The sequence below is a fragment of the Podarcis erhardii genome (assembly GCF_964252035.2).
Source record: "Podarcis erhardii genome assembly, chromosome: 10".
NCBI lineage: Eukaryota > Metazoa > Chordata > Lepidosauria > Squamata > Lacertidae > Podarcis > Podarcis erhardii.
In genome coordinates, this window is record NC_138500.1 from 50,706,119 (window position 1) to 50,731,910 (window position 25,792).

At 45.6% G+C, this 25,792-nt stretch overlaps 1 protein-coding gene and 1 long non-coding RNA gene across 4 annotated transcripts; both read left to right on the forward strand.

The window, feature by feature from the left end:
- Positions 1-16: 16 nt before the first annotated feature.
- PUS7L (pseudouridine synthase 7 like) lies at positions 17-18,627 on the forward strand. 3 transcript variants are annotated; one of them, XM_081877932.1, is made up of 9 exons: positions 17-94; positions 3,414-4,336; positions 6,432-6,591; positions 8,400-8,595; positions 10,262-10,360; positions 10,864-10,945; positions 14,347-14,624; positions 16,857-16,910; positions 17,696-18,627. In XM_081877932.1, the coding sequence occupies exons 2-9, from the start codon at positions 3,430-3,432 to the stop codon at positions 18,020-18,022; spliced, it is 2,103 nt and encodes a 700-aa protein (XP_081734058.1). In that variant the 5' UTR covers positions 17-94; positions 3,414-3,429; the 3' UTR covers positions 18,023-18,627. The 3 variants fall into 3 exon arrangements, with proteins under 3 accessions (XP_081734058.1, XP_081734057.1, XP_081734059.1); XM_081877931.1 differs by lacking the exon at positions 17-94 and adding an exon at positions 390-525; XM_081877933.1 differs by lacking the exon at positions 17-94 and adding an exon at positions 646-666.
- A 205-nt stretch (positions 18,628-18,832) lies between these two features.
- On the forward strand, positions 18,833-25,017 carry LOC309350909. Its single transcript, XR_014160588.1, has 2 exons — positions 18,833-19,164; positions 22,798-25,017. It is a non-coding gene; the product is annotated as an uncharacterized lncRNA (long non-coding RNA).
- Positions 25,018-25,792: the final 775 nt, after the last annotated feature.

Consider the following 25,792-nt stretch of genomic DNA (forward strand, 5'->3'; position numbering starts at 1 on the left):
AGCCCCGCCCATCTCGCCTTCGGAGTTGTGCGCATGCGCTCTATCAAACAGACTCGGCCCCCATCGAGAAAGGATCTACAAACCTATGCGGGAGGTACCAAGGAGGCGGTGGGCAGGGGGGGTGGCGTTTCGCCACGCTTTATCGCTTCTCCGACCCAAATGTTTTAATCCGCTACCCTGCGCGGGGTTTTGTTCTATCTTTGGTGAGACAATGATACAATCCTATCTCCTCCTCCTCCTCTACTCTTTCTCCTTCCTTGCCGCTGGCTCCACCCCTACTTTGATGAAAGTGGTATGCTCTCACTTCCTTGGCTCCGCCTCTTTATTCCCCCCCCCCCCACTAGATGGAAGATTCCTTCCAGTCGCTCCAGCGCTATTGCCGCCAGGGGTCCTCCTGCGCCGCGCGGATCGTGCTAAGTGTTCGCAGGGGGATTTCCGGGCAATTGGATACAATTGCAATTGGAGCGTTGCGCCGGCGGTGGGGAGTCGGCGTTGTGCGAGCGCGCAAAAGAGCCTTGACAGCAGGTCAGAGACCGCTGGTCTGCCTACCTCAGTGTTGCCGACTCGGACTGGCAGCGGCTCCCCAAGGGGGTCAGAAAGCGGGGGGGGGGGGAGAGAGCATTCCCAGCCCTACCTGGATTGAACCTGGGAGCTTCTGCCTGCAAGGTAGAGAGACCTTAAGATCAAGGAGACACGTGGTCCTCCAGATGTTCCCCTGCTGCAAATCCCAGTGTGGCTAATGCCCAGGGGTGATGCGACTTGCCCTCCAGTAGCATTTGGAGGTCTACGCATTAGTCCACAACTGAAGTAGAGCCTGGCTAGCAATAGGAAGCAACAAGCAGCAGCTTCCTGCAACCGTAGGGAATGGGGCTGCTCTCGCAAGGATCGCTGAGCCCCCTTCTCTCTCTCTTTCTCAGAGAAAGAGAAGTAATGTGGGTGTGGCTTGATCACTGTGAGATCATTTGTTGTTGTTTAGTCGTTTAGTCGTGTCCGACTCTTTGTGACCCCACGAACCAGAGCACGCCACACACTGCTGTCTTCCGCAGTTTAGTCAAACTCATGCTGGTAGCTTTGAGAACACTGTCCAACCATCTCGTCTTCTGTCGTCCACTTCTCCTTGTGCCCTCCATCTTTCCCAGCATCAGGGTCTTTTCCAGGGAGTCTTCTCTTCTCATGAGGTGGCCAAAGTATTGGAGTCTCAGCTTCACCATCTGTCCTTCCAGTGAGCACTCAGGGCTGATTTCCTTCAGAATGGAGAGGTTTGATCTTCTTGCAGTCCATGGGACTCTCAAGAGTCTCCTCCAGCACCATAATTCAAAAGCATCAATTCTTCGGCGATCAGCCGTCTTTATGGTCCAGCTCTCACTTCCATACATCACTACTGGGAAAACAGAGAATCATAGATTTGGAAGGCACCACAAGGATATTGTTGTTGTTGTTGTGGATTGAATTTATACACTACCCTATACCCAGAGGTCTCAGGGCGGTTCACAGAACAAAATCAAAATATAAAACCACAACATATGTAATCAAAATAAAAATAACAACCCAATAACACTTCCTTCCCCACGTAAAATAAAGAGCCACATTTTAAAAGGGCATAGGATATGCAATGCAGGAATATTTTGCCCAATGTGGGGCTTGAACCCATGGCCCTGACATTATCAGTCTCATGCTCTACCAACTGAGCTGCATGAAAGGTAGCAACCTGGATGCTGGGGATTTTGGCTTCATGGTGGGTAAAATACAGCTCCCAGGATTCTTTGGGAGAAGCAGTGTGCTTTAAATATCTAAAGGGAGCAAAGGAGTGGGATGAGTACAGTGGTACCTCGGGTTACAGACACTTCAGGTTACAGACGCTTCAGGTTACAGACTCCGCTAACCCAAAAATAATGCTTCAGGTTAAGAACTTTGCTTCAGGATGAGAACAGAAATCGTGCTCTGGCGGCGCGGCGGCAGTGGGAGGCCCCATTAGCTAAAGTGGTGCTTCAGGTTAAGAACAGTTTCAGGTTAAGAACGGACCTCCAGAACGGATTAAGTACTTAACCCGAGGTACCACTGTACTGCTCTCTTTCTCTCTGGCCGGTTCTGTGTAGGTCCAGTCCAGCTCTGCTCCCCAGCATTTCACCCAAAGAGAGAAGGCAAGTGGAAAGGGGAGGCAGAAGCTTCCCCGCCTGTTCACCTCTACTCTCTGGACACAGCGTGATGGACCCAGTCCTTCCCACAATAGCAAGTGAGCAACCAGAGACAGTGGTAGCTGTTCCATGCAATTGCAACTCATTTATGTCTCCTTTTGCAGGCATGGTATGGCCCACAGAGGACCTTACAGTCTTCAAACAAAAACATCCTGAAGGTCCCAGGCTACAGAGAGGTTAGGCTGGCCTCAACTAGAGCCAGGGCTTTTTCGGCTGTGGCTCCAATCTGGTGGAACGCTCTGCCACAAGAGACTAGGGTCCTGCAGTACTTGACATCTTTCCGCAGGGCCTGCAAGATGGAGCTGTTCCGCCAGGCCTTTGGTCGGGGTTCAGTCTGACTCCCTCTCCCCTTTCAGAAGAACTTGCATGAAAGTGGCCTCCCAATTTTTCTCACAGGCCCATCTAAGTTCAGCACAAACAGTTGGGCCTGGTGAGCATTTAAGGTCCCCAACCCTAATCTGTGGGTTGCCATCTGATTGGATTTTATTCTGATCCTGATCTGATTTGAGGATGTATTTTAATTGATTGTCTGATTTTATGTTAATGTGTTATACATTTGAGCCTGGCTTCGGCTGGGGAGGGTGGGCTATAAATAACATTTATTATTATTATTAGTAGTAGTAGTAGTAGTAGTAGTATCTGCTCTGGGGGATCTGCTGTCTAAGGAGGAGGTGATACTGCTACAGAACTAATGGGTCCTACTGAGATACTGGCCCATCAGCAGCTGCCCCAAGGTGTTGACCCCTGATGTCAGCCTTGCTCAAAGCACTTCCTTCTATCCATTCATTATATACTCACTCAATTATGGGTATGTTGCAGCAGAGGGCAACAGTGAGCACGAATACTAAGTCTTCAGTGCTAAGGAAAAGATCCTGTTTAATCGACCATCCTTTGAAATGTTATGTGCTTAAGATTTTGGCCTTTGTACAGTATACAGATCTTAAAATTGCGCTGATTTGTGTAAAGAAAGAAAAGGAATATAAGCTACTTCCTCCAAATTTAACTTAACAAAGAGTCAAAACAAAATAAAAAAATTCCTTCCAGTAGCACCTTAAAGACTTTAAGGTGCTACTGGTCTTTAAGGTGCTACTGGAAGGAATTTTTTTTATTTTGTTTTGACTATGGCAGACCAACACGGCTACCCATCTGTAACCTTAACAAAGAGTGATTGTGTATGATTTTCTAAGACTTGGCTCCATCTTTTCTTCATTTTTCCAGGCTGTATAATATTGTAATGGAAGAAGATTCTGACAGGGCAGTGGCATTCCACTCTTACACTTACGTGAATGATCACGTTGGCTTCTGCGGCAGCTTAAAAATGTTCCCAAAGGACTTTGTAGTAACAGAAATTAATGCATTTGGGCAGTTAGTTAATGAGATCATAGCAGATTCTTCTAAGAAATCCTGTGAGAGCCTGTCAGAACAAGCTGGGTTCTGTCAACAGGATCCCAAAAGGCTGAGACTGAGTCGTCCAGAACTGTGCACAGATGAGGAATATTGCAACATTCGGGATGATGATGATGTTCACTGTTCCCCAGAATGTCCTTCTTTCTCTGCTGGAGAAAGTGAAGAATATAAATCTGATAATGTACCTGAAAACCACCTTGCCAAAGCTGTTACCCTGGACTCCTTATTAGATAAGCCCTTAAGGGAGCAACTCGGTCAGTTTGCTTGCCGTGTGAAAGACATGTGGGAATCTAAATCTGAACTAGAGGTTCCTCCAGATGAATTTTCTCTTGGTCGAGACCTTGACAAGAAGAATCGAGCCAGCTTGCATGGTGCCATCAGACAGGAATACCCTTACTTAGCCACGGTGACAAAATGTGGCGAGATTATTGTAAAGGCAAATCAGGACTACCAAGATCTTTGCCAGCTGGTGTCTGAAGAGGAAGCATGTGGCTTTATGAAATTTTTAGATGCCAAACTAGAACGATCAAAGTTTGCTTTCAGACCGGATGGAGATAAGGAACACCGGAAGATGGTTCACCACTTTATCAGTAAAAAATTTGGGAAGCTTGTGGAAACCAAGTCTTTCACTGATGCTCAACAAAAGGTGGTCATTATAGTAAGGTTTCGTGAGAAAAGTGGTTCAAGGAAAAGGGCTGCTGTTGACAGTGGGATGAGAAAAGAAATTTACACAGGTCAGTATGCAAAAACAATTTTGTCACTTCCTTGGAAGGGTTTATATGTCCTTTGAAAACCCACCAGCCTATAATAGACTAACGAATCACTGTCTTATGGGACGCGGGTGGTGCTGTGGGTTAAACCACAGACCCTAGGACTTGCCGATCAGAAGGTCGGCAGTTCGAATCCAACAGGGTGAGCTCCCGTTGCTCGGTCCGTGCTCCTGCCAACCTAGCAGTTTGAAAGCACCTCAAAGTGCAAGTAGATAAATAGGAACCGCTCCGGTGGGAAGGTAAACGGCATTTCCATGTGCTGCTCGGGTTCGCCAGAAGCGGCTTAGTCATGCTGGCCACATGACCCGGAAGCTGTACGCTGGCTCCCTCGGCCTATAAAGCGAGATGAGTGCCGCAACCCCAGAGTCAGTCACGACTGGACCTAATAGTCGGGGTCCCTTTACCCTTTACCCTTTACCCTTTACCTTTATCACTGTCTTAATGAAATCTACATGAATGAAGTCACACACAGCTTTATTGCGGTCCATAGACCCAAAATACACAGTACAACAATAGTAAATGTCAATAGTTATTAAGGTGTAAGATCAGCCTTGCTTGAATGAAGTCAGCACTTGTTAAAAAGAGCCACATCACAATAAGATGGTTCACTCTTAAGGTTAAACCATTGTTTAAAATAAACTATAGTTTAAGAAGTACTTTGCTCCCCTGCGCCTGACTGCTGCATTGGGGAGGACACAAGCCAGAGTTTGGTTTGTTGTGATGTCTACAACCAGGAATCGAGTAGGCTCATGCTTGCCTCAAACGTCTCGGCTTCCGCTTGTAGGTTTGTTTGGAGGAAAACAAACGATGAGCCAAGGTTCACATGCCACAAGAAATCAAACCTGCTTGTTCCTGGCTTGCTTCTGCCCCCCCTAGTGGCAAAGTCATGAACTGGGAGAGGAGTAAAGTATGGTTAAAACTATGGTTTGTTTTAAACTATGGTTGAACGTTGCATGTGAGCCAGGCTGGAACTGATGAGAGTTGTAGTCTAGCAGAATTGGGGGGGGGGCACTAGGTACAACCAGTGACGCACAGGCAAGAATATCATTTCTGCAAGTAATTGCTGTGTAGCATAGAGTAAAATATATTACTAGTTTATATGAGAGCTATGCTTACCTACAGGGTGGATTTGATTTAAATCAAATCAATTTAAATTACTAGTCAGTAAGACTTGATTTAAATCTTTCTCTTTTTTTACAGAAAGACTCATTCTTTCTGGTATAATCTTAATATTTACAACCAGATGAAGGTTTCATTTTAGGAATAATAAATTTTCAGAGTAGTTTTTACAATTATATCAGAAATTACTGATTTGGATATACTATTAGATATACAGGTAATTATGAAATTATTGTGAGGTTTAATAAGTTACCTATTTATATTTGGACAGCATTTCTGCTGTACTTTATTGGAAGGAGAAATATCATTTCCTTAATAACCATTTAAACAATGTATTTAACTAAAACAATAACACTATGTACCCATGTATCCATATGTATCCATGTTTGTTAACTGAGGTGGTTAAATAATTTTTTTTTTAAAAAAAAACAACAGACTGAGTTTTAGCAAACATGAAAAACTTAAAACAAATCCTTATTTCCTGATGAATAGCCTTTGGAATATAATGTAGCTTAAAAAGAAAACTAACTTTAGAAAGAATTTTCCTCCAAAAGCATTTTATTTTCAAAATCCAATTTAAATTTAAAAAGTGATTTAAATTTAAAAAATCATTTTAAAAAAAAGTTTTAAAAATTGATTTTTATCCACCCTGGTTACCTAACAGACAGCAGCAATAACTTTGATACTGCATTTGCTAACATTTAGAAACTGCTTAAAACAAGGTATTTCTACTCCAGCTTAGTTTTAGTTTTACTGATTTCCGTAGAACAAGGATTAATCAGTAAAAAAACCCCCATTTTTCTCAATTGCTTAGTTGATGCCTACACTATCCTATCAACAGATCTTCCATTAGCTCAGTTATTTGGGGAGGACACCATTCATGTTTTCTGAGCAACGCCATCCACTTGGGTGCACTGACTCTGCAATAATGTGGTTTCAGCTTTTACTCTCCGGAAAGAGAACCTGGAGACGCTTGAAGCAATTAGCTTCTTGTCTGCTGAACTTGGCGTGCTCCCTTCAGACTTCAGTTACACAGGCATTAAAGACAAGAAGGCTATTACGTACCAAGCTATGGTTGTGAAGAAGGTGACGCCTGAAAGGTAATGAGAGATTTGTGGTCGCACTTTAACATCATGGTTTGAATTAGACTCTAGCTCTCTTTTTAAATTCAGATCTAGTATTTAATTTGGCTGGTTAGAAAGGAGTTCCATTTTGTTTTGAGTTCTTAACACTTGAAGCAGTACGGAAAGTTAAAAGTCCTTTGGTATGCTTCGCATCTAGAGCAGAGGTAGGAACCCGGGAGCCAAATGTGATCCTCCCAGCTTTTCTGTCCGGCTCTCTGGACTCTTGATTAATAAGCTGTGTTCTTGAGTACCATTAAGATAGAAATAATTTCCTTTCTTTTCAAAGCATTGCTCATTTAGTACATGAGAAACATGTTGATTTGGGTGTTTATTTCTACAGCTGCATATGTAGCAAAATGGTGTAATGTTACTTGTCTTAAAGCAATTTTCACGGTTAATCGGCTGAACCTTTCACTTGCGTTCTCATCGTTCTGATCCCCAAGAATCTGTTGTTCATCAAAGGGAAACTTTGTCTGCAACGCTCTCTAAAGCATAATGACTCTTTCCTTGTCGGCCTTACAAAAATAAACTCGCAGGGCCATTTCTCTCCTTGGGTGTGTAATGTACATGCTTGTAATTGAAAACACAGCTGACAGTTCAAATATCTGACCTTGAAGTGTTCATTTAATCTTTTACTTCTAACACACATGAAATCCCCATTCAAGCCAAGGAAATGTTTTTCCAAGTAAAACTGCCACAGAATTGTGTGTGAGATTGGGGCAACACATTGAAAATGCAATGTCGATTAAGTCCCTTTTTTCCTCTCTCTCGCAAAAGTATTTTTTAGAGTCTGTTACTAGTTAGCCCTCCCTTTTAAAGCCATTTCTGCTTATACTTTTTTACTGAGTACTACGCTGTTCTCACTCCCCAACTTTGCCCTGCCAGTCTTGGTTAAATTCTTATTCCTCGGCGCAAGGATACCTTTCTATGTATCAGTTGCACTACTTTTATTTAGTCATCATGCATATTGCTTATAATGCATGTCCCTATATAGTGAACAAATAAACAAACAGAACTTGGATACAGTGTCTTCTTTAGCTTGTCTTCCACAGCTTGAGAAAGTCTTATTCTCTCATTTCCAATAATCTGCACACTGGTTGTTTTTACTTCTTTGTGGTTGTTAGTTGTCCAGGACATTTTGCAAAAATTAAAAATGGGAAAGTAGGATACGACTCTGCAAATATACAACCACAATTAAAAACACAGTTTGAGCTGAGAGACAAAAATAGGTAGTAGAATCAGCCCAAAGAGCAAAAAAAGGAATATTTTCAAGCGGCATAGGAATGACAACAGGGAGAGAAACCAAATGGAGTTCTGTAGTTTCGACCACTGCACACAGCCTGCTCCCTGACTACAGCCATGCTTAGCCTACTCCTATGCACTTATCATGAGCTGGGTAATACATGTACAACATTAGCACTCTAAAAATTGATTGTCTGGGTGGTCTTCATATGGACACATATGGTATGCACATTAAAAAGTGGCAAGGTTTGTGTGCAATGCTTTTATCAATAAGTACATTTTGTTTAGCCTTCCTCCTGCAAAAATCAGGCCACAATCTTAGCACATTGTGGGGCTGAGAGCACATTATTGCAGAATTTCTGCTAATGCGTATTTTTCAGCAGTGTTAAGTGGTAGCAACGAAATATCAAAATTTGGAAGGTCCAATCAAGGGCGTGCTTTCCCCTTCCCCCAGCAAAACCATTGCCAAGAAAACTGCTTCCTTGTTAAAATATTCAGTGTCTAGAAAGTGACATGGCATTTCCAACGTTTCCTTTCTGCAGATTGAAAGAACTTGGAAACACCATTGGGAAAAAAGGAATTGGTGTGTCTAATGTACACTCTGCCAGTCAGCCGCTGAGACTTGGTCAATTGCAAGGAAACCATTTTGATATAATTGTAAGAGATTTAAAACTTAAAAGCAATGACTGTTCTGCGAGCCTAAAGGAGAGAGTATATGAAGCAACTGAGAACGTCAAGGTAAAGCAGTAGTACATTTCAAAAGATGCTGCCTCTAGCTTTCCATGCCTCTGTGATTTTAAAATACTATATAGTGTCCAGATCAGCATTGCAAGCTAAAGATGCCCTTGCCTTAGCTTTGGGCACCTGAGGTGTGTAATTTTGGATCCACCTTATTTTTGTAAGTCTAAACTGTGTTTAATACTGTGTAACATTGTATATTGGGATGCGGGTGGTGACGTGGGTTAAACCACAGAGCCTAGGACTTGCCGATCAGAAGGTCAGCGGTTTGAATCCCCACAACGGGGTGAGCTCCCATTGCTCGGTCCCTGCTCCTGCCAACCTAGCAGTTCAAAAGCACGCCAAAAAGTGCAAGTAGATAAATAGGTACCTCTTCAGCAGGAAGGTAAACGGCATTTCCATGCGCTGCTCTGGTTCGCCCGGAAGCTGTACGCCGGCTCCCTCAGCCAATAAAGCGAGATGAGCGCCGCAACCCTAGAGTCGGCCATGACTTGACCTAATGGTCAGGGGTCCCTTTACCTTTACCTTTAACGTTGTATATAAATATTAATGTTGTGTTTTAATATTTGTAATCTGCCCCGGAACCTTAGGATGAAGGGTGGAAAATAAACTACTGTAGTAGTAGTAGTAGTAGTAGTAATAGTAACAACAACAACACAAGAAGTAATATCTCCATGCTATTCTGCATCTGGGGAACACTGCGTACAGTTCTGGGTGCTACATTTGAAGAAGGATATTGATAAATTGGAGTATATCCAGAGAGGGGTAGCCAAGTGGTCTAGAGAACAAGCCCTATGAGGAATGGTTGAAGGCTGGAGAAGGTTAAAGGGAGCCATGATTCGTTTTCTTCAGATATCTGAAGGGCTGCCTCAGGGTAATTGCCAGAAGGCACATGGGGCCACCATCTGGCTGAAGCTAAGCAGCAATGGATCTGGTCAGTGCTTGGGTGGGAAACCACCTGGGAACTGTATATATTGAAGGAAGAGGTGATATATAAATGTAAGAAAATGAATAGTAATAAATAGGATGGAGCAGACTTCTTCTCTGTTGCTCCAGATGGCAGGACCTAAGAAATTGCAGGGAAGCAGATTCTAGCGAAACCTTAGCAGAAACTTCCTAACAGTAAAAGCCAATGGGTCTCCTTCACTGGAGGTATTCAAGCCGATGCAGAATGGTCAAGCGTAGTTGCAAGATTCTTGTATTGAAAATGGGGGTGGGCTACACAGCCACCTAGGTAAAGGTAAAGGGACCCCTGACCATTAGGTCCAGTCATGGCCAGCTCTGGGGTTGCGGCGCTCATCTCTCTTTACTGGCCGAGGGAGCAGGTGTACAGCTTCCGGGTCATGTGGCCAGCATGACTAAGCCGCTTCTGGCGAACCTGAGCAGCGCATGGAAATGCCGTTTACCTTCCCGCCAGAGCGGTACCTATTTATCTACTTGTACTTTGATGTGCTTTCGAACTGCTAGGTTGGCAAGAGCAGGGACCGAGCAATGGGAGCTCACCCTGTTGCGGGGATTCGAACCGCCTACCTTCTGATTGCCAAGTCCTAGGCTCTGTGGTTTAACCCACAGTGCCACCCGTGTCCCATACAGCCACCTAGGTCCCTTCTAACTCTAAAATGCTATGATTCTTCATATGTTTAACTTTTCCTCTTCTGCTTTGCAGAAAAATGGTTTTATAAATTTCTATGGAGCTCAGCGATTTGGACAAAGGCAGACTATACAGACAGATCAAATCGGATTGGCTTTGCTGAATGAAGAACTGGTAAACACACAGAGATATAATTTTATACTTCCCTTCCTCCTAAGAGCTATTGGGGTGGGCTGGGGTTACACTAAGTTCTCCTTCCCTATTCTAACATTGCAACAGTTTTGTGAGCTAGGTTAGTCTGAAAGAGATGCACTGGCCCACGATCACTCAGTGAGCTTTATGGCAGTGTGTGTGAGAATAGGCTCTTTTTCAAAAATCAGATTATCATTCCCTCAATTTCCATTGTTTACACTGTGAGTGTTGCTCCTTATGTAGCCAAAAGAGCACCCACCGTGCAGAGTTAGGGGGACTCCCAAGGTTTGCAGAAGTACATAAAAATCTTTAGAAAATGCAAAGTGGGAGGGGAAGAAACCACAAACAGCCCATGAGGACTTTGTGTGTTGCCACATTTGGACGTAGATTGCCCTTGTAAAAGTCAAATCATTCGGAATCAAAGCTGGTGCTAACTTTTAAGAACACATAAAGCAACATGGCATTTGTGTTTACTTGCCTTAAAGGTCAAAGCGGTGAAATTGTTTCTCACGCCAGAAGATTCAGATGATCCTGTAAATAAAGCAAAGAAATACTTCCTTCAGACTGGTAAATATACCATCTCCTATGAAACGTATCGCAGGAAGAAAACCTTGCTGCGTAGTGAAGAAAAAACGTTTGGGTTTATTAACAGAAGCAATATTACAATCAGTGGAAGTGGGTAAATAGTTATGCGTTCGCGTGTGTATGTGTATCTTAAAAGGTTCTCAGAATTTGCTTCTTTAAAGATATTGATATACTGCTTAATATTCAGAATTTCATAACGTATATATAAAAATACATAAAACATATACAGTCGTACCTTGGAAGTCAAACAGAATCTGTTCCGGAAGTCTGATCGACTTACAAAACGTTTGAAAACCAAATCGCGGCTTCTGATTGGCTGCAGCCAATAGGAAGCCGCGGAAGCCCTGTTGGACATTCAGGTTCCTAAAGAACGTTCGCAAACCAGAACAGTCACTTCCGGGTTTGCGACGTTCAGGAGCCAAAATGTATGAGTTCCAGGGCATTTGACAAGCAAGGTATGACGGTATTTAAAGAGTAGAAGGAATAAGAACAATTCAATTCATTTATTTAAAGGCGGAAAACTCCCTCAGGATGCCTGTTGAAATAGGAAAGCCTTTGTTAGATGCCTGAAGTTCCTTGGAGGGCAGTGTGTTTGTGTGTCTTTTTCTGCTCTCCATTGTGAACAATGGGTTAAATCACACAGTACTTGGCCCATGTCTTGAGTTAGCACATCTCACACGTCTGTCTCCACCAGACCTTATTTATTTATTAAAAAATACAAGTAGTAGAGCTACAATGACAAGATGTGACTTAGTTGCTTTGACAATCTATTATATGGGCCTGGTGCCCTTTTACATGACTGCTGCAATTATTGTCACCTTACAGTGACCCACCTTAGGTCTTTGCCCACGAAAATCTCTCCTGCAATTTTAAACACTCTTGCTTTCATTTCTGAATGTTTGCTGCAAAGTTTCCTTTCCATATTGCCCTTTCCTCCACAGGGCTTTTCTTTACCACTTCCAGTGTAACTGGAGCTCCCTAGAGAGTTGGCTGCTTCAGTGATGTAACTAACCTTTTCTTCAGACTGCTAGGAATTAATTGCTTTCCCATGCCCTGAAGAGCTGCATAGAAAAAGGGAAGTAATCATCACCTAATTGAGCAGCGAGCTGCAGAATATATACCACAGCATTACATCATTTTCAGCACCTTTTTAGTGGGGGGGCACTATTTGCAGAAAGGACCCCCCTCTCCTCACAAGATTATACATTTGCCCATGTTAGGAGGTTAGCAGAAAGGAAGTGAGTAACTGAGGGGAATGTACATGTCTGATAGGATCTGCAGGTGCGAGTGTTGCTTTTTTTTCTGGGAAAGGGGTTTTCTGAAAATGTCGTTTCAGATTCTGCTGTAAAGATGCTGTTCTTCAGCGATGAAAATCAAGCAAAATAAGGAAAAACTTTCTTTATTTTTTGATACATCATTTTCCCCTTTGAGCTGAGTTGATGGACACATTTAGTATTCCCCTTGCCTCTAACACATTCAGAAGAGTGGACTCTCTCAGCATTACTTACTTGAAGCAAAAGCACATTTACCTAACATTCCTTGGTTAGAGGCATTAAGGGATGTGTGTGGGTGACGAACTGGAAACAGAAATATTAGTTTTCTCTAAGTTCAAAATCTGAAATACTCCCTCTTTTCCCACAAATGTTACCACCCACGCCAAAAAGAGCACTTCTTTTTCTTAATGATTTTCCTGCTTTCCTTATGGAAATGCAGTTCTTTTCATTCTCATTGCCTTCTCTGGTTCTCACTTTCCATTGACTTCACTTGTCCTGAACGATGCTGTGATGTAGTCAAATCACATGGGCTGCATAGCGCCAAGATGATACCCCATTCCCTGTGTGATCCCAGATCACCTGAAATTGCCAAGGTGGCTAATAGGATAAGAAGAAAGAAGTAGCAGGAAGAAATAGTGCAGAAAGTGGAAAGGAAACAGTGAGCCAGTTTGCACGTGACACTAAGCCAAACCATGGCTAAACTAATGCATCTGCATGCAGGTAGCCGCAGCAGAAATCATGGCCGCTTTGCTTCTCACCTGGGTCTCTTGAAGCTAAGTCATGGTTTGTGTTAGTATTGTGTCCAAACCCAGGCTCATAGTTTGTCTTCCCCAGACAACCAGGAACAGCAAGCCAGGAACAAACCTTGGCTACAACTTATGGTTTGTCTAGAGCAAGGCAGCTAGACTGGTGACTGGGAGTGGCCGCCGAGACCACATAACACCGGTCCTGAAAGACCTACATTGGCTTGCAATACATTTCAAAGCACAATTCAAAGTGTTGGTGCTGACCTTTAAAGCCAGGCATAGGCAAACTCGGTCCTCCAGATGTTTTGGGACTACAACTCCCATCATCCCTGACCAGCCTCGGTCCGAGTTTGGCTATGCCTGGCTTTAAAGGTCCCTGTTAGCTAGGGATGATGAGAGTTGTACTCACAAAACATCTGGAGGGCTGAGTTTGCCTTTGCCTGTTTAAAGCCCTAAACAGCCTCGGCCCAGTATACTTGAAGAAGCATCTCCACCCCCACCGCTCAGCCCGGACACTGAGGTCCAGCTCTGAGGGTCTTCTGGCAGTTCCCTCACTGTGAGAAGTGAGGTTACAGGGAACCAGGCAGAGGGCCTTCTTGGTAGTGGCGCCCGCCCTGTGGAACGCCCTTCCATCAGATGTCAAGGAAATAAACAACTACCTGACTTTTAGAAGACACCTGAAGGCAGCCCTGTTTAGGGAAGTTTTTAATGTTTGATGTATTTATCGTGTTTTTAATAATCTGTTGGGAGCCTGCCAGAGTGGCTGGGGAAACCCATCCAGATGGGTGGGGTAGAAATAACAAATTGTTGTTGTTGTTGTTGTTGTTGTTGGTGGTGGTGGTGGTGGTGGTGGTGTTGTTGTTGTTGTTGTTGTTGTTAAGTAAACTGGGCCGGGGGGGGGGGGAGGGAGGAGGAAATGAAACAAGTAAAAAATCATCATCATAGTAGTTGAGATAAATATTTATCCACCCCAAAGTGCTATTTTTGACATTGAAAAGTGGAGAGCAAATCTGCACATTAGTCTCCTTTGCTTTTAAAAGGGATCCTTTCAGTTTTTAAAAACCAATAAATGAATAAATCCAACATCTTAGAGTTGGGACTCCTTGAGTCTTGGAAGTCTAAGCATCTTTGTGAAGCCAAGAGGGCACAATCTCAACCGGGAACAAACAGAGCATAATGGACGAGGTGGAGAGGACTCAAAAGGGGGGGGGGGGAATCAGTGGGCAAGAGACGCAACCAGCACCTTTCAACCACCCACTGCTTCTCATATGATACGTGGAGGAGAAACAGAAGTTGCGCTACAAAGGTGCACCTTAGAAGCAGAATGTGTGGAAGCTCATGATCAGTTTTCTCTGTTTTTCAGAGGACGCCAAAGGTACCCTCGCAATGCTGCCTGACTTCAAAGTCAGAGAGACGATGCTGCTGCGTGCCTTGAATCGCTACGGTATAAATCACGAGGGATGTGCACGAGGGTGGCTCAGTATTCCTCACTCCATGCGTATTTTTTACGTCCATGCATATTGCAGTAAGATTTGGAACGAAGCCGCTTCCTATCGGATTAAGATCTACGGTACAAGAGTTGTGGCTGGCGACCTCATCTTTTCGGGAACACGTTCTGAAAGCTGTTCACTGAATGACAAGGTAAACAGGAGCTTGAAAGGCACGGATAGCAAATCTGATCCTCTCTGGGTCTGTTAAATTTCATTAAAATTCGAACAAGGCCTTTCATCTTCCTGGTACTCCATAAATAAACATGCTGTATTTACAAAAGGTGCAGTCTGGTTTGGCAGAACCAGTCAGATATAGATTATTTTGCTATGCATGTTTATGAGAACCAAGCCTTTTTTTGTGTGAACTATAATGTGGTCCAGGATGTCGCATGCGTGAAATGGGATAGATTTCTTTTTGGAATAAGATGAATGGATGTCAATTCACTGTGTTCAAGGAAATTAATTGGTGCAAGTTCAAGTAACATACCCCCTTATAAATCAGAACATCCTATAATTATATATATATATATTTGCAAAAAAATAATAATAAACCAATAAAAACCTTTACCCATGTGTTTTTGTAGATACTACCAGCTTGCTTTCAAACTCATCACTATCATGAGGACTAGAACTGTGTATTTGGTTTGGTTTTGTTGTTGTTGTTTTTGCTTAGTTTAATTGGATCTTCTGAAAAATAATGGCTAGGGAGCCAATGAAATTGTATGTGGATGGCATCTCAGAAGAATCAGCACTGCCCAGTTGACACAGCTATATTTCACCAGGGCTGAAAGGCAGGGCAGAGATATTTAGAGAGGTTAAAAACATAAAATAAACTCTGGATTATTCAAAATGCTATTTCAGAAAAATAAAAATCAGAAGACGTCATCCAGTTGGAAGCCCATGTAGTCTTTAATCACGAAGTTATTTCAGCATGGCTAACATTAATTTCACATTCTTTACCATTTAAAGTGGTGTATTCTGTGATTACACAGCCAAGTCAAACAGTTGTTTCTAATTTTGTGTTGGTTGAAGCCAACCATTTGCCTTTGCAATAAATAACTTGGAAATGTTTTCTCTTAAAGGATGGTGAGGGTTGCAGTCTTATACCAGTTCACCTGAAAGTAAGCTCCATTGAATCAATGGAATTGAATTCTGAGTAAGCGTGCATAGAACTGCATTGTAGGCATACAGTAGGTATATGATTGCTTCGCATTCTACAGAAATTCCACTGCCTTTGACCAGTGGCAATGTCCAAGTAGTGAAGTTCCACTCAAGAGAAGCTCAAGAGAAGGGTAAACCACTGTGCCGCTTGGGCTTGCCGATTGAAAGGTCGGCGGTTCAAATTCCCGCAATGGGGTGAGCTCCTGTTGTTCGGTTCCAGCTCCTGCCAACCTAACAGTTCAAAAGCACACCAGTGCAAGTAAATAAATAGGTACCACTCCGGTGGGAAGGTAAACGGTTTCCATGCGCTGCTCTGGTTTCACCAGAAGCGGCTTAGTCATGCTGGCCACATGACCTGGAAAAACTGTCTGCGGAAGCGGACAAACACCGGCTCCCTCGGCCTGTAAAGCAAGATGAGCACCGGAACCCCAGAGTCATTCGCAACTGGACTTAATTGTGAGGGGTCCCTTTACCTTTACCTTAGTATGGAAACACCGTTTTGAATGCATTATAAACATGCAACACCAGGTGGCGACAGAGGGTAAAATAAATTCTGTGCAATTTTCTGTAGTGATCCCCCTTTTGTTATAACGATGTAATTTCTGACTTATTTATAGCATTTTTCCTTTGTGTAGATCCATCCTTAGTCTGTTTATAGACTGCATTTTTCACACATTGTGCTGAAAGCAGTTTATAAGAAGCAACCCTATGAATACAATAATGCAACAACTATTATGCATAATCAAAATTGCCATCAACATGATAGCATCGCTGCAGTACTAACAGTCCAACAATTCATTTTTCTTTTGAAATATATCACAAAAAATGAAGCGAGCATGCCAGTTAATATCCCAAAATAGCCCTAAAACTAATATAAGATCAAAAGACCAGACACAGTTTTTTGGGCAGCTGTTCCCTCTTGGGGAACAGGTAGGTAGAAGCAGCTATACTTTGATGGCTAACCCAGCCTCTTCCCTCCCTTTACTAGTTGAGCTCTAACAGTACAAGCCTAGCCTAGCCACGTCTACTGTGAGCAAGACCCGCTGGGGCTTACTGCCTGGTAACTGGGGTTAGGATTGCAGCCTGAATCCTTGCATTTATGTTTTTAACCTTCAATACTGCATTGCAAACTGTCCTGGGAATTATTTGAAGGATGGTACTAGAAATCTCTGGAATAAGTAAATAAAAACATGTTACATACTTTCCCCCATTTTTATACTAGGTCCACGTAGTAACAGCTGCAGAAGAAGAGGCCAATGAATATGCAATAAATCAGGTACGTTTGGGGAAAATGCATTTCTTTAAAATATTAAAGGATCACTAGGCTTATAACATACACTTTAAGTTATAGGCATAGCTTGATCACTGGAAAATGTAAGTACAGTTGTACCTTGGAAGTTGAAAGGAATCTGTTCCAGAAGTCCGTTTGAAAACCAGAACACTCACTTCCAGGTTTTGATCGTTCGGGAGCTGATTTGTTTGGGAGCCAAGGCATTTGGGATGCAAGGTACGACTTGCAGGGTTCTCTCGCTACCAACCTTCCTCCATTCCCCCCCCCCCCCGTAACCAACAATTCCTCTGTGTTCCTTTGTTCTGACATCTCCTGGGCATGCATAAAGGTAAAGGTGAAGGGATCCCTGACCATTAGGTCCAGTCGTGACCGACTCTGGGGTTTGTGCACTCATCTCGCTCTATAGGCCGAGGGAGCAGGCGTTTGTCCGCAGACAACTTCCGGGTCATGTGGCCAGCATGACTAAGCCACTTCTGGCAAACCAGAGCAGCGCACGGAAATGCTGTTTACCTTCCCACCGGAGTAGTACCTAATTATCTACTTGCACTTTGACATGCTTTCGAACTGCTAGGTGGGCAGGAGCAGGGACCGAGCAATGGGAGCCTACCCCGTCACAGGGATTCGAACCGCCGACCTTCTGATCGGCAAGTCCTAGGCTCTGTGGTTTAACCCACAGCGCCACCCGTGTCCCTGGGCATGTATACATGTGCTTTTATGCAAGCCTGCTTCCCTTCCACAGATACGCTCACCTTACTTTTTTCTTCCCAAAGGTGATTATCCCAATGGCTGGCTACAACGTCCGCTATCCCACTAACAAAGTCGGGGAGTGGTATCACAAAAGACTTGCCCGTGATGGACTGCAGATGCACCAGTTTAGGCTTCCTTCGTTACAGCTGAACGTGCCCGGATGCTACCGACATCTCCTGAAGTATCCGCGCGATCTGTCGTACAGTTTTTTAAAAAGCAGCGAAGAACCAATGGGAACTGGGGACTATTCCCCCAAAGATCCCGAAACTTCTCTTTCGGTGTCGTTTTGGCTCGATCCTTCGTGTTACGCAACTGTTTGTTTGGGGGAAATAATGAAGTGCAATCTTTAAAAGAAAAAGAAAAGGCAGAGCTTCGCTGTGTAGAAATACGGCACGCTCAATAAAAATGTCATGGGGCTATGTAAAAAAAAAAAAAAGTTGTGCTGTACCTTGGCTTGGAGGAGGTGGGGGCTGCTCCTCAGGCGGCAAAATGTATTGGACCAGATCATCCCACCTTGGATCTACTGTAACAAGACAGTGCAGGGGTACAGCCATGCTGCCAGCCTTATGCTTCCCGAACAGGTAAACCCAACATCCCTGTGCTCCTAAATTGGACCAGCGTCTAATTCTTTGCCTCATCCACACATTAAGTTATTGCTCACCTAGCCTGCATCGAGGTATTCGTACCACAGGCCCTGCATTTCATGCAACTCTCTGGAGCTCTCCAGTTTCTCTTTGGCACTGGGTGAAAACTGTACGTGCCTGATTTTCGAAATCTGGCTTTCAGTGTTCTTTTAACTCTCTCCCCCCGCCCCCCACTCTGCTTTCAAATAGCTTTGTTTTTATTGGTCATTATGGCAGTCTGGTCTTGGGATTTGTTTGGGGCCGAAGAACAGGGTGAAAGTGCAGATAATGAAATGGAATGAAAAACAGAACCAGGGCTTAAGCATATGTGGCACCGGGGTGCAAAGATCCGCCCAGTGCCCCCCCCCCCAGGTTGCCCAGTCCCAGGTGCGCAGGAGGACGGAGCCAGTCAGCCGCCTCAGCATCTCGCTGGCTCGGTCGCCCCCCAACTTGCGGAAGAAGAGCCACAGCAGAAGAGCCCACTGCGCCGCTCCGACCATGGACTCTTCCCCGAACTCAACTCTCAGGCCTGAGTACAGCGCCCAGGTGCTCCACACCCCTAGCACCTATGGGTAGGATGGCCCTGAGCAGAACTGTTTGTGTCACCTGCAAGTTGATGATACTAACTCTGAACTTATTCTGTCCCAGCCATTGCATCGTAGTGCTAGGAAAAATATTTGAAGTGCCCTAGACAAATCCCGCATGGTAAATAATAATAATAATAAGAAGAAGAATTTATTATTTATACCCCACCCATCTGACTGAGTTTCCCCAGCCACCCTGGGCAGCTCCCAACAGAATATTAAAAACACAATAAAATATCAAACATTAAAAACTTCCCTAAACAGGGCTTCAGATGCCTTCTAAAAGTCAGATAGTTGTTGTCAGGGGTTCAGAAGGAGAGACACAGGAGGGGGAGCAAATGGAGAGTGAGGAGGAGGAGTCCGAGGGGGGCGCAGGCAGTGACAGTGGAAAGAGTTATTCCACAAGCCTCTCCAGCGAATCGGAGGACTCACAGAAGGGAGCGCCGATGGCCAGAGCGAGGGGGGTTCCAGGGGGGAAGCCCCAGGAGGAAGGGGCCAGCGGGGAGTCCCTGAGCAGCACTTGGAAATCAGGACCAGCTTCCCCACCAGAGCGCAGTGGGGAGGGGGAGTCCCAGGAATCGGGACCAGTGCTCTCACCACCAGCGGGAGGAGAGGAGTCAGGTTTGGTCACGCCCACATCAGGAAGCGGGGGAACGGTCAGGAGGAAGGCTACCGGCTGGGCGCGCACGCCAAGTTCAAATGTACAGGCGAGCGGCACAGCAGGGAGCCCGGGTAGGGAGCCAGGTCCTAAAGCCCGCCGGAAGGAAGGGGAAGACCAAGGGGGGTCAGCGTCAGAGGAGTCCAGGAAGGAGGAAACCCCAGAGGGCAGAAGGACCCAGCGAAGGAAAGAACAGCGTAGGAGGTGGAGCCGGGCTAGGATCTTAAACTGGTGTGGGAGGAGCAGTGAGTCAGAGGGGACTTAGCCGGTCTAGCGTCGAGACGTGGGTCTGCGCGCCCAGAGCTTTGAAATGGAAACTAAACTTCAATAAAGACTTTTGTATATTATATCCACCGGGCGTTGGTCCTCTGTGAGCTGGGATCTAGAGGCAGACCTGACAGTAAGTCCCCTCCCCCCTTTCACCAAGAACCTCGCAACGTGAGTGGATGCAGCGAGGGGCGAAGATTGGTGCTTAACGAGCTCACAAAAGCAAGGCAAGATGACTACCGAACAGCAAATGGTAGCCCTGCAAAATGCAGTGACGCGACTCAACGAGGAGATACTCGCATCTAGGAGGAGGGAAGACGAAGCAGCTGCTGCCTGCAAGGATCTACAAGCCAGGTTGGAAGCGCTTACAAAGCAGGGGCACCCCCCCCCAAAGCCAGAGGGGATTGGGCTGGGGAAGAGAGGGGGCAGCCTTGTGTCTCATTTCGATGGGAATTTGCAGCAGTACCCTAACTTCCGAGCAGACGTGCTGTTTGCGCTGCAATTGCTGGATAAAGACTTTAGAGACGAGCAGGAGAGGGTGGGATTTATATTATCTCATTTGCATGGAGAAGCTAAAGCGTGGCTGCTCAATCTGTGGAGAGATAAGGATCCGGCGCTCCGAAGTGCGGATGCCTTCATTAAAGCGATGGATTCGTGTTTTTTATCAACAATAGACATTGATATCGCCAGAAAAGAGATACATGGGCTGAAACAAGGGAGAGCCACTGTGAGGCAGTATCATTCCCACTTTTTTGCATTGGTGAATGCGCTGGGATGGGAAAAAGATTCGGCTGCAGTCAGAGACCTTTTCTGGGAAGGGCTGAATGGAGCTGTAAAAGACGAAATTGCAAGGGGAGAGAGACCCCATACCACCAAAGACGTTGTGGAGAGGGCGCCAGTTCATATCCAACTTCTGGCAAAAGCTGATGGGTTTCCTGAACGTCAAGGTCAGCCTGGCGTCGGCGCGACACCCGCAGACCAACGGGCAGGCGGAGAGAGTCAACGCCATTATGCAGCAGTACCTGAGATGCTACGCGAACCAGCAGCCCTCGACCTGGGTGGACTATCTACCATTGGCCGAGTTTGCCTACAACAACACGAAGCACGCGTCCACGGGGGTGATGCCGTTTTTCGCCAACAATGGGCGGCATCCCAGAACCTTCCCGGGTTTGGAGACAGTGAAGGCAGGGGAGCCGCAGGGAGCAGAGGCCGTAGCAGCGGAGTTGCAGGAGATCCACGAGCAGCTCAGGAGGCAGTTAGAGGTGGCGAAACAGGCTTACAAAGTGCAGGCAGACCGACACAGGAGAGTGGGGGAAGACATCCGGGTAGGAGACTGGGTGTGGTTAGCAGCCCAGGCAGTTCCAGCCAGATCGCTGGCCAAGAAGAAGCTAGGGCACAAGCAGCTAGGGCCGTACCAAGTAGAGGCGCAGATCAACCCAGTGGCCTTCCGGTTGACACTCCCGGAGGGGTCCAGAATGCACCCGGTCTTTCATAGATCAGTGCTCACACCCTACAGAGAGCCCCACAGGTTTCAGGCACCAGGGACGGCGCCAGACCAGCTCAGGGAAGCGCCCAAAAAGGGGGGGTCGCCGAGAGGGGAGCCACTCAATGAAGCCACAGAGATTTTAGACTCAAGGTGGGGGGAGGACGGGATCGAATATCTTCTCGCCACAGAGGACACCCCGGCCAGCGCCAACAGATGGGTGCAGGATTACGCATTGGAGGAGCAGTGGCTCAAGGAAGAATTCCATACACTTTTCCCGCACAAGCCCATGCCGGCGGGCTTTTTTGACGACTGTCTGTTCACACCCACACTCTCAGCCAGCACTTTCCGGGGTTTCTCTTCAGCTGAGGAATCGACTCCGGGAGGCAGTTCCCCAGAGGGATCACTCTCAGGGTTTGGCACGGGGGGATCTTATTGGTGGGAGGACCAACCCGAAGTGGGCTGGCGCAGAGACATGCCGAAGGGACCCTGGGAAGTGGAGTCACCTCAGGCGACAGAGGGAGAGGGGGTCTTGGGTGATTTGGGGGCGGCTTCAGATTTCGAACACACAGCCCAGGAGATGGAAGCGGAGGAAATCGCCGTTGACGAGCCCATGGAGGACTTCCAGGACTTATCCCGCTGGTTGCACGCCTCGGGGGACGAACTGTATCCTGAAATTACCCCCACAACACTGGAGCACCCGGAACCCGCACCTGAAGAGGGGGAGGGGGGAAGGGGGGCTTCGAGGGGGGGATGGATGTCAGGGGTTCAGAAGGAGAGACACAGGAGGGGGAGCAAATGGAGAGTGAGGAGGAGGAGTCCGAGGGGGGCGCAGGCAGTGACAGTGGAAAGAGTTATTCCACAAGCCTCTCCAGCGAATCGGAGGACTCACAGAAGGGAGCGCCGATGGCCAGAGCGAGGGGGGTTCCAGGGGGGAAGCCCCAGGAGGAAGGGGCCAGCGGGGAGTCCCTGAGCAGCACTTGGAAATCAGGACCAGCTTCCCCACCAGAGCGCAGTGGGGAGGGGGAGTCCCAGGAATCGGGACCAGTGCTCTCACCACCAGCGGGAGGAGAGGAGTCAGGTTTGGTCACGCCCACATCAGGAAGCGGGGAAACGGTCAGGAGGAAGGCTACCGGCTGGGCGCGCGCGCCAAGTTCAAATGTACCGGCGAGCGGCACAGCAGGGAGCCCGGGTAGGGAGCCAGGTCCTAAAGCCCGCCAGAAGGAAGGGGAAGACCAAGGGGGGTCAGCGTCAGAGGAGTCCAGGAAGGAGGAAACCCCAGAGGGCAGAAGGACCCAGCGAAGGAAAGAACAGCGTAGGAGGTGGAGCCGGGCTAGGATCTTAAACTGGTGTGGGAGGAGCAGTGAGTCAGAGGGGACTTAGCCGGTCTAGCGTCGAGACGTGGGTCTGCGCGCCCAGAGCTTTGAAATGGAAACTAAACTTCAATAAAGACTTTTGTATATTATATCCACCGGGCGTTGGTCCTCTGTGAGCTGGGATCTAGAGGCAGACCTGACAGTTGTTTATTTCCTTGACATCTGATGAGAGAGCGTTCCACAGGGTGGGCGCCACCACCGAGAAGGCCTTCTTGCCTGGTTCCCTGTAACTTGGCTTCTCGCAGTGAGGGAACCGCCAGAAGGCCCTCAGAGCTGGACCTCAGTGTCCTGGCAGAACAATGGAGGTGGAAATGCAGTGGTCACTCAGCGCTACCTTCTGATATAGCATCATTAGGTAGGAGCATATTATCCTCCTGACCCTCTGCCTTTTTTGGACTTAAGTTCCCTAGTCTTTCCTGCTGCTGCATCCTGTCAAAACTAACTATCCTTCATATACCAAGCCCCCTCTTTCCTGTCAAAACCACACTCTCCTTCCTGCCCCCAGCCCCCTTTCTTTTGACTCCTCTTTTCCTCAGCTGCTTGTTTCTCTCCTCTTTCTCTTTTTTAGGTCCTTGGTTCTTCCATTCATATGTAAGGTCTTTGCTCCCCTCACTCCATTGCCTGTTCTGCCCTTCCTTTATACTTGCAGTTCAATACCACCTTCTGCAAGTCAGGAAAATGGAGCCATTGGGTTTGACCCCAGATCACCTAGCTCTCTTTGCATAAGGTGCAGGGAACACATGTGGGGTTGTTGGGTTCGAATTGACTACGGTTCAGCATATCGTCCTAAGAGACCTCCTTGTGTTTGTTTTTCCACAAACTGTTGCTATGCCCTGAGATCCTTCTAGTGCGAATAAATGAAGAAGCCCTATATGGACTGGAGTAACAGCTATTAAGATAAGGCTTTGGGGCCTGGCTCCAGAATGACACATCAGAAAATTGCATTGTTCCAAGTGGGCAGTTGTGTTATATTAATAGGCTCTGACGCTTCAACACAGGCTGTGCTGCCATGTTAGCCTATGTGAATACTAAACTGTTGTATAATGGAATGAAAATATAATCTAAACCAGGACTGGGTTTTTGTGTTTAAAGGACTTCTAGGTCAGGTCTGCTACTGAAAATGAAATTTCTGGGTTGAGATGTATTCTGAGGTTCCCTTTCCCCTTATTCTAAGTATATGTTCACCCCTCTTTCAAAGAGCTGGACAGCTCAGTGGGCTAGAGCGTGGTGCTGATAATGCAACGGTTGCAGGTTCGATCCCTGTATGGGACAACTGCATATTCCTGCATTGCAGGGGTTTGCACTAGATGATCCTCAGGGTCCCTTCTAATTATGCAATTCCATGAAAGTCACTGTATTGCACTTGGTTCCAGCTGGTAGGCGTTAGGGCTGTTGTACACAAAAATCAAAATAAAACCTGCTAGCTTGAAATCCACCCACCTCTGATATAAACTATAGTGCAGTAGAGTGAATGGAGTTCACATACTTGCACAACATGATCTCCAGTTACATAATACTGCGTAATTTGCCTTATAGCAATCATTAACTCAACCTACTGCGTCAGCGCCTATATGGGGAGGAGACTGAGTTCCTTCATTCCCACAAGTGGATTCTCCATTACAGTTTAAGAAGCAACAACAACACTGTGGCCCCCTCTGTGAGCTGCCTTACAGTTATCTTAAATCAGCAACCAAAAAGATGAGCCTTTTAAACGACTACTCACTGCGAACCTTTTCTTTTATAAAAAATGGGAATACACAACCTGTTCTTAAAAGGCACAACAGTTAGCTGTATTCCCAATGTTTCAGAGCATATCAGAGAGGGGAAGGATGTCATTGTGCAGTGTATGAATCCCTGCAAAAAAATGGGGGGAGATGCAGCCACAAATCACAAGCAGGATGATTTGGAATCTTAACCAGTTGCAAAAAGATTAAAAATATGATGCAAGGAAGCATATAGACATTAGTTGCATGCATTCTGCTTCATCTGCAGGTGGTGCTGTAACTTTGCAGGAACTAACGGGGGAGGGAAGCAACGCCAGCCATTTATTTAAATGACATGTAGAATGCTGTTGGTATTATTTCAGATTTTTCCTGGGTTGATGCATCTTATTCTATGGGGCTCAGCCTCTGATTCTGTTTCTAAAGGCTATAGGATTACCTGAGAGCAAGAAGTGAGTTTTGGAAGCACAGACTTTACCCATTACATCCCCACCAAATTTGAGTTACGGTACTGGACAATGTGTCAGAGGGGTTCTGGATAGAAGATGAATGGAGATGGAGCATTTTGTATTTTAATGGTCCTTCAGAAATGCAGGTTTGTAACTATCAAATTAAAAACCATGGCTGACCATTTGCCTTTGGACAATAACCGTCTATATACAGATGCTGTTTAGATTTTATCATAGGCATTTGTGTTAGGCTAAAAGAGTTGGTATGCCGCTATTTGTATTACATTAAAAAATTATTATTTTTTTTATTCATCATACATCTGCGAATTTAAATTGCCAATCTCTTCAGCCCAATGAAACCAATCTGTGAACTCACAAAGCTTGCATCCTTTTACCAGCAAAAGAAATTGGTCCAGTCAAAGGAATTGCCTTGCAGAAGTTTTTGTTTAATTCTTTGGGAATTACAACATTTTTTGTAGATGAAAAATATATTGCATTAAGTCCTGGAAAATAAATTCTGTTTGTTTTATATACAATCCTAGGCTATTTAATCCTTGACGAGGCAAATCTCCCAGGGCATTGTTACTTGTTTTATTACACCATTCTTGTGCAACTATGAATCCACTCTAAACTTGAATTGTCTTGTTCAGCATATAGTAGTGATATGTGAAAGTTGCAATTCTTGAGCTTCAGATCAGTCATTATTGAGTTTCGGATCAGGAAATACTAATGCTAAAGCTATGCTAGTCTGAGCCAAAGCTCAATGGGCGCTGGTACATGTTCTGGAGTCTACAAGCTTCTCCATTCCCCATTGTCTGCTCACAACCACAGCTGTGTGGACAGATTGCATGTACGCATGAGCAAAACATAACTGTATTCCGGAAACCACTTCACTTAGTCATTCTAAAAATCAGCTTCGATACACTTTTTCTTAGGAAGAGTTCAGCATATGTACAGAT

Excerpts from the sequence above, each read along its gene's own strand:
- PUS7L (XM_081877932.1), top strand. The coding sequence starts at position 3,430 with ATGGAAGAAGATTCTGACAGGGCAGTGGCATTCCACTCTTACACTTAC. Across the intron at positions 10,361-10,863 it reads CTTTGCTGAATGAAGAACTG|GTCAAAGCGGTGAAATTGTT; the intron begins GTAAACACACAG and ends CTTGCCTTAAAG. Across the intron at positions 10,946-14,346 it reads GAAATACTTCCTTCAGACTG|AGGACGCCAAAGGTACCCTC; the intron begins GTAAATATACCA and ends TCTGTTTTTCAG.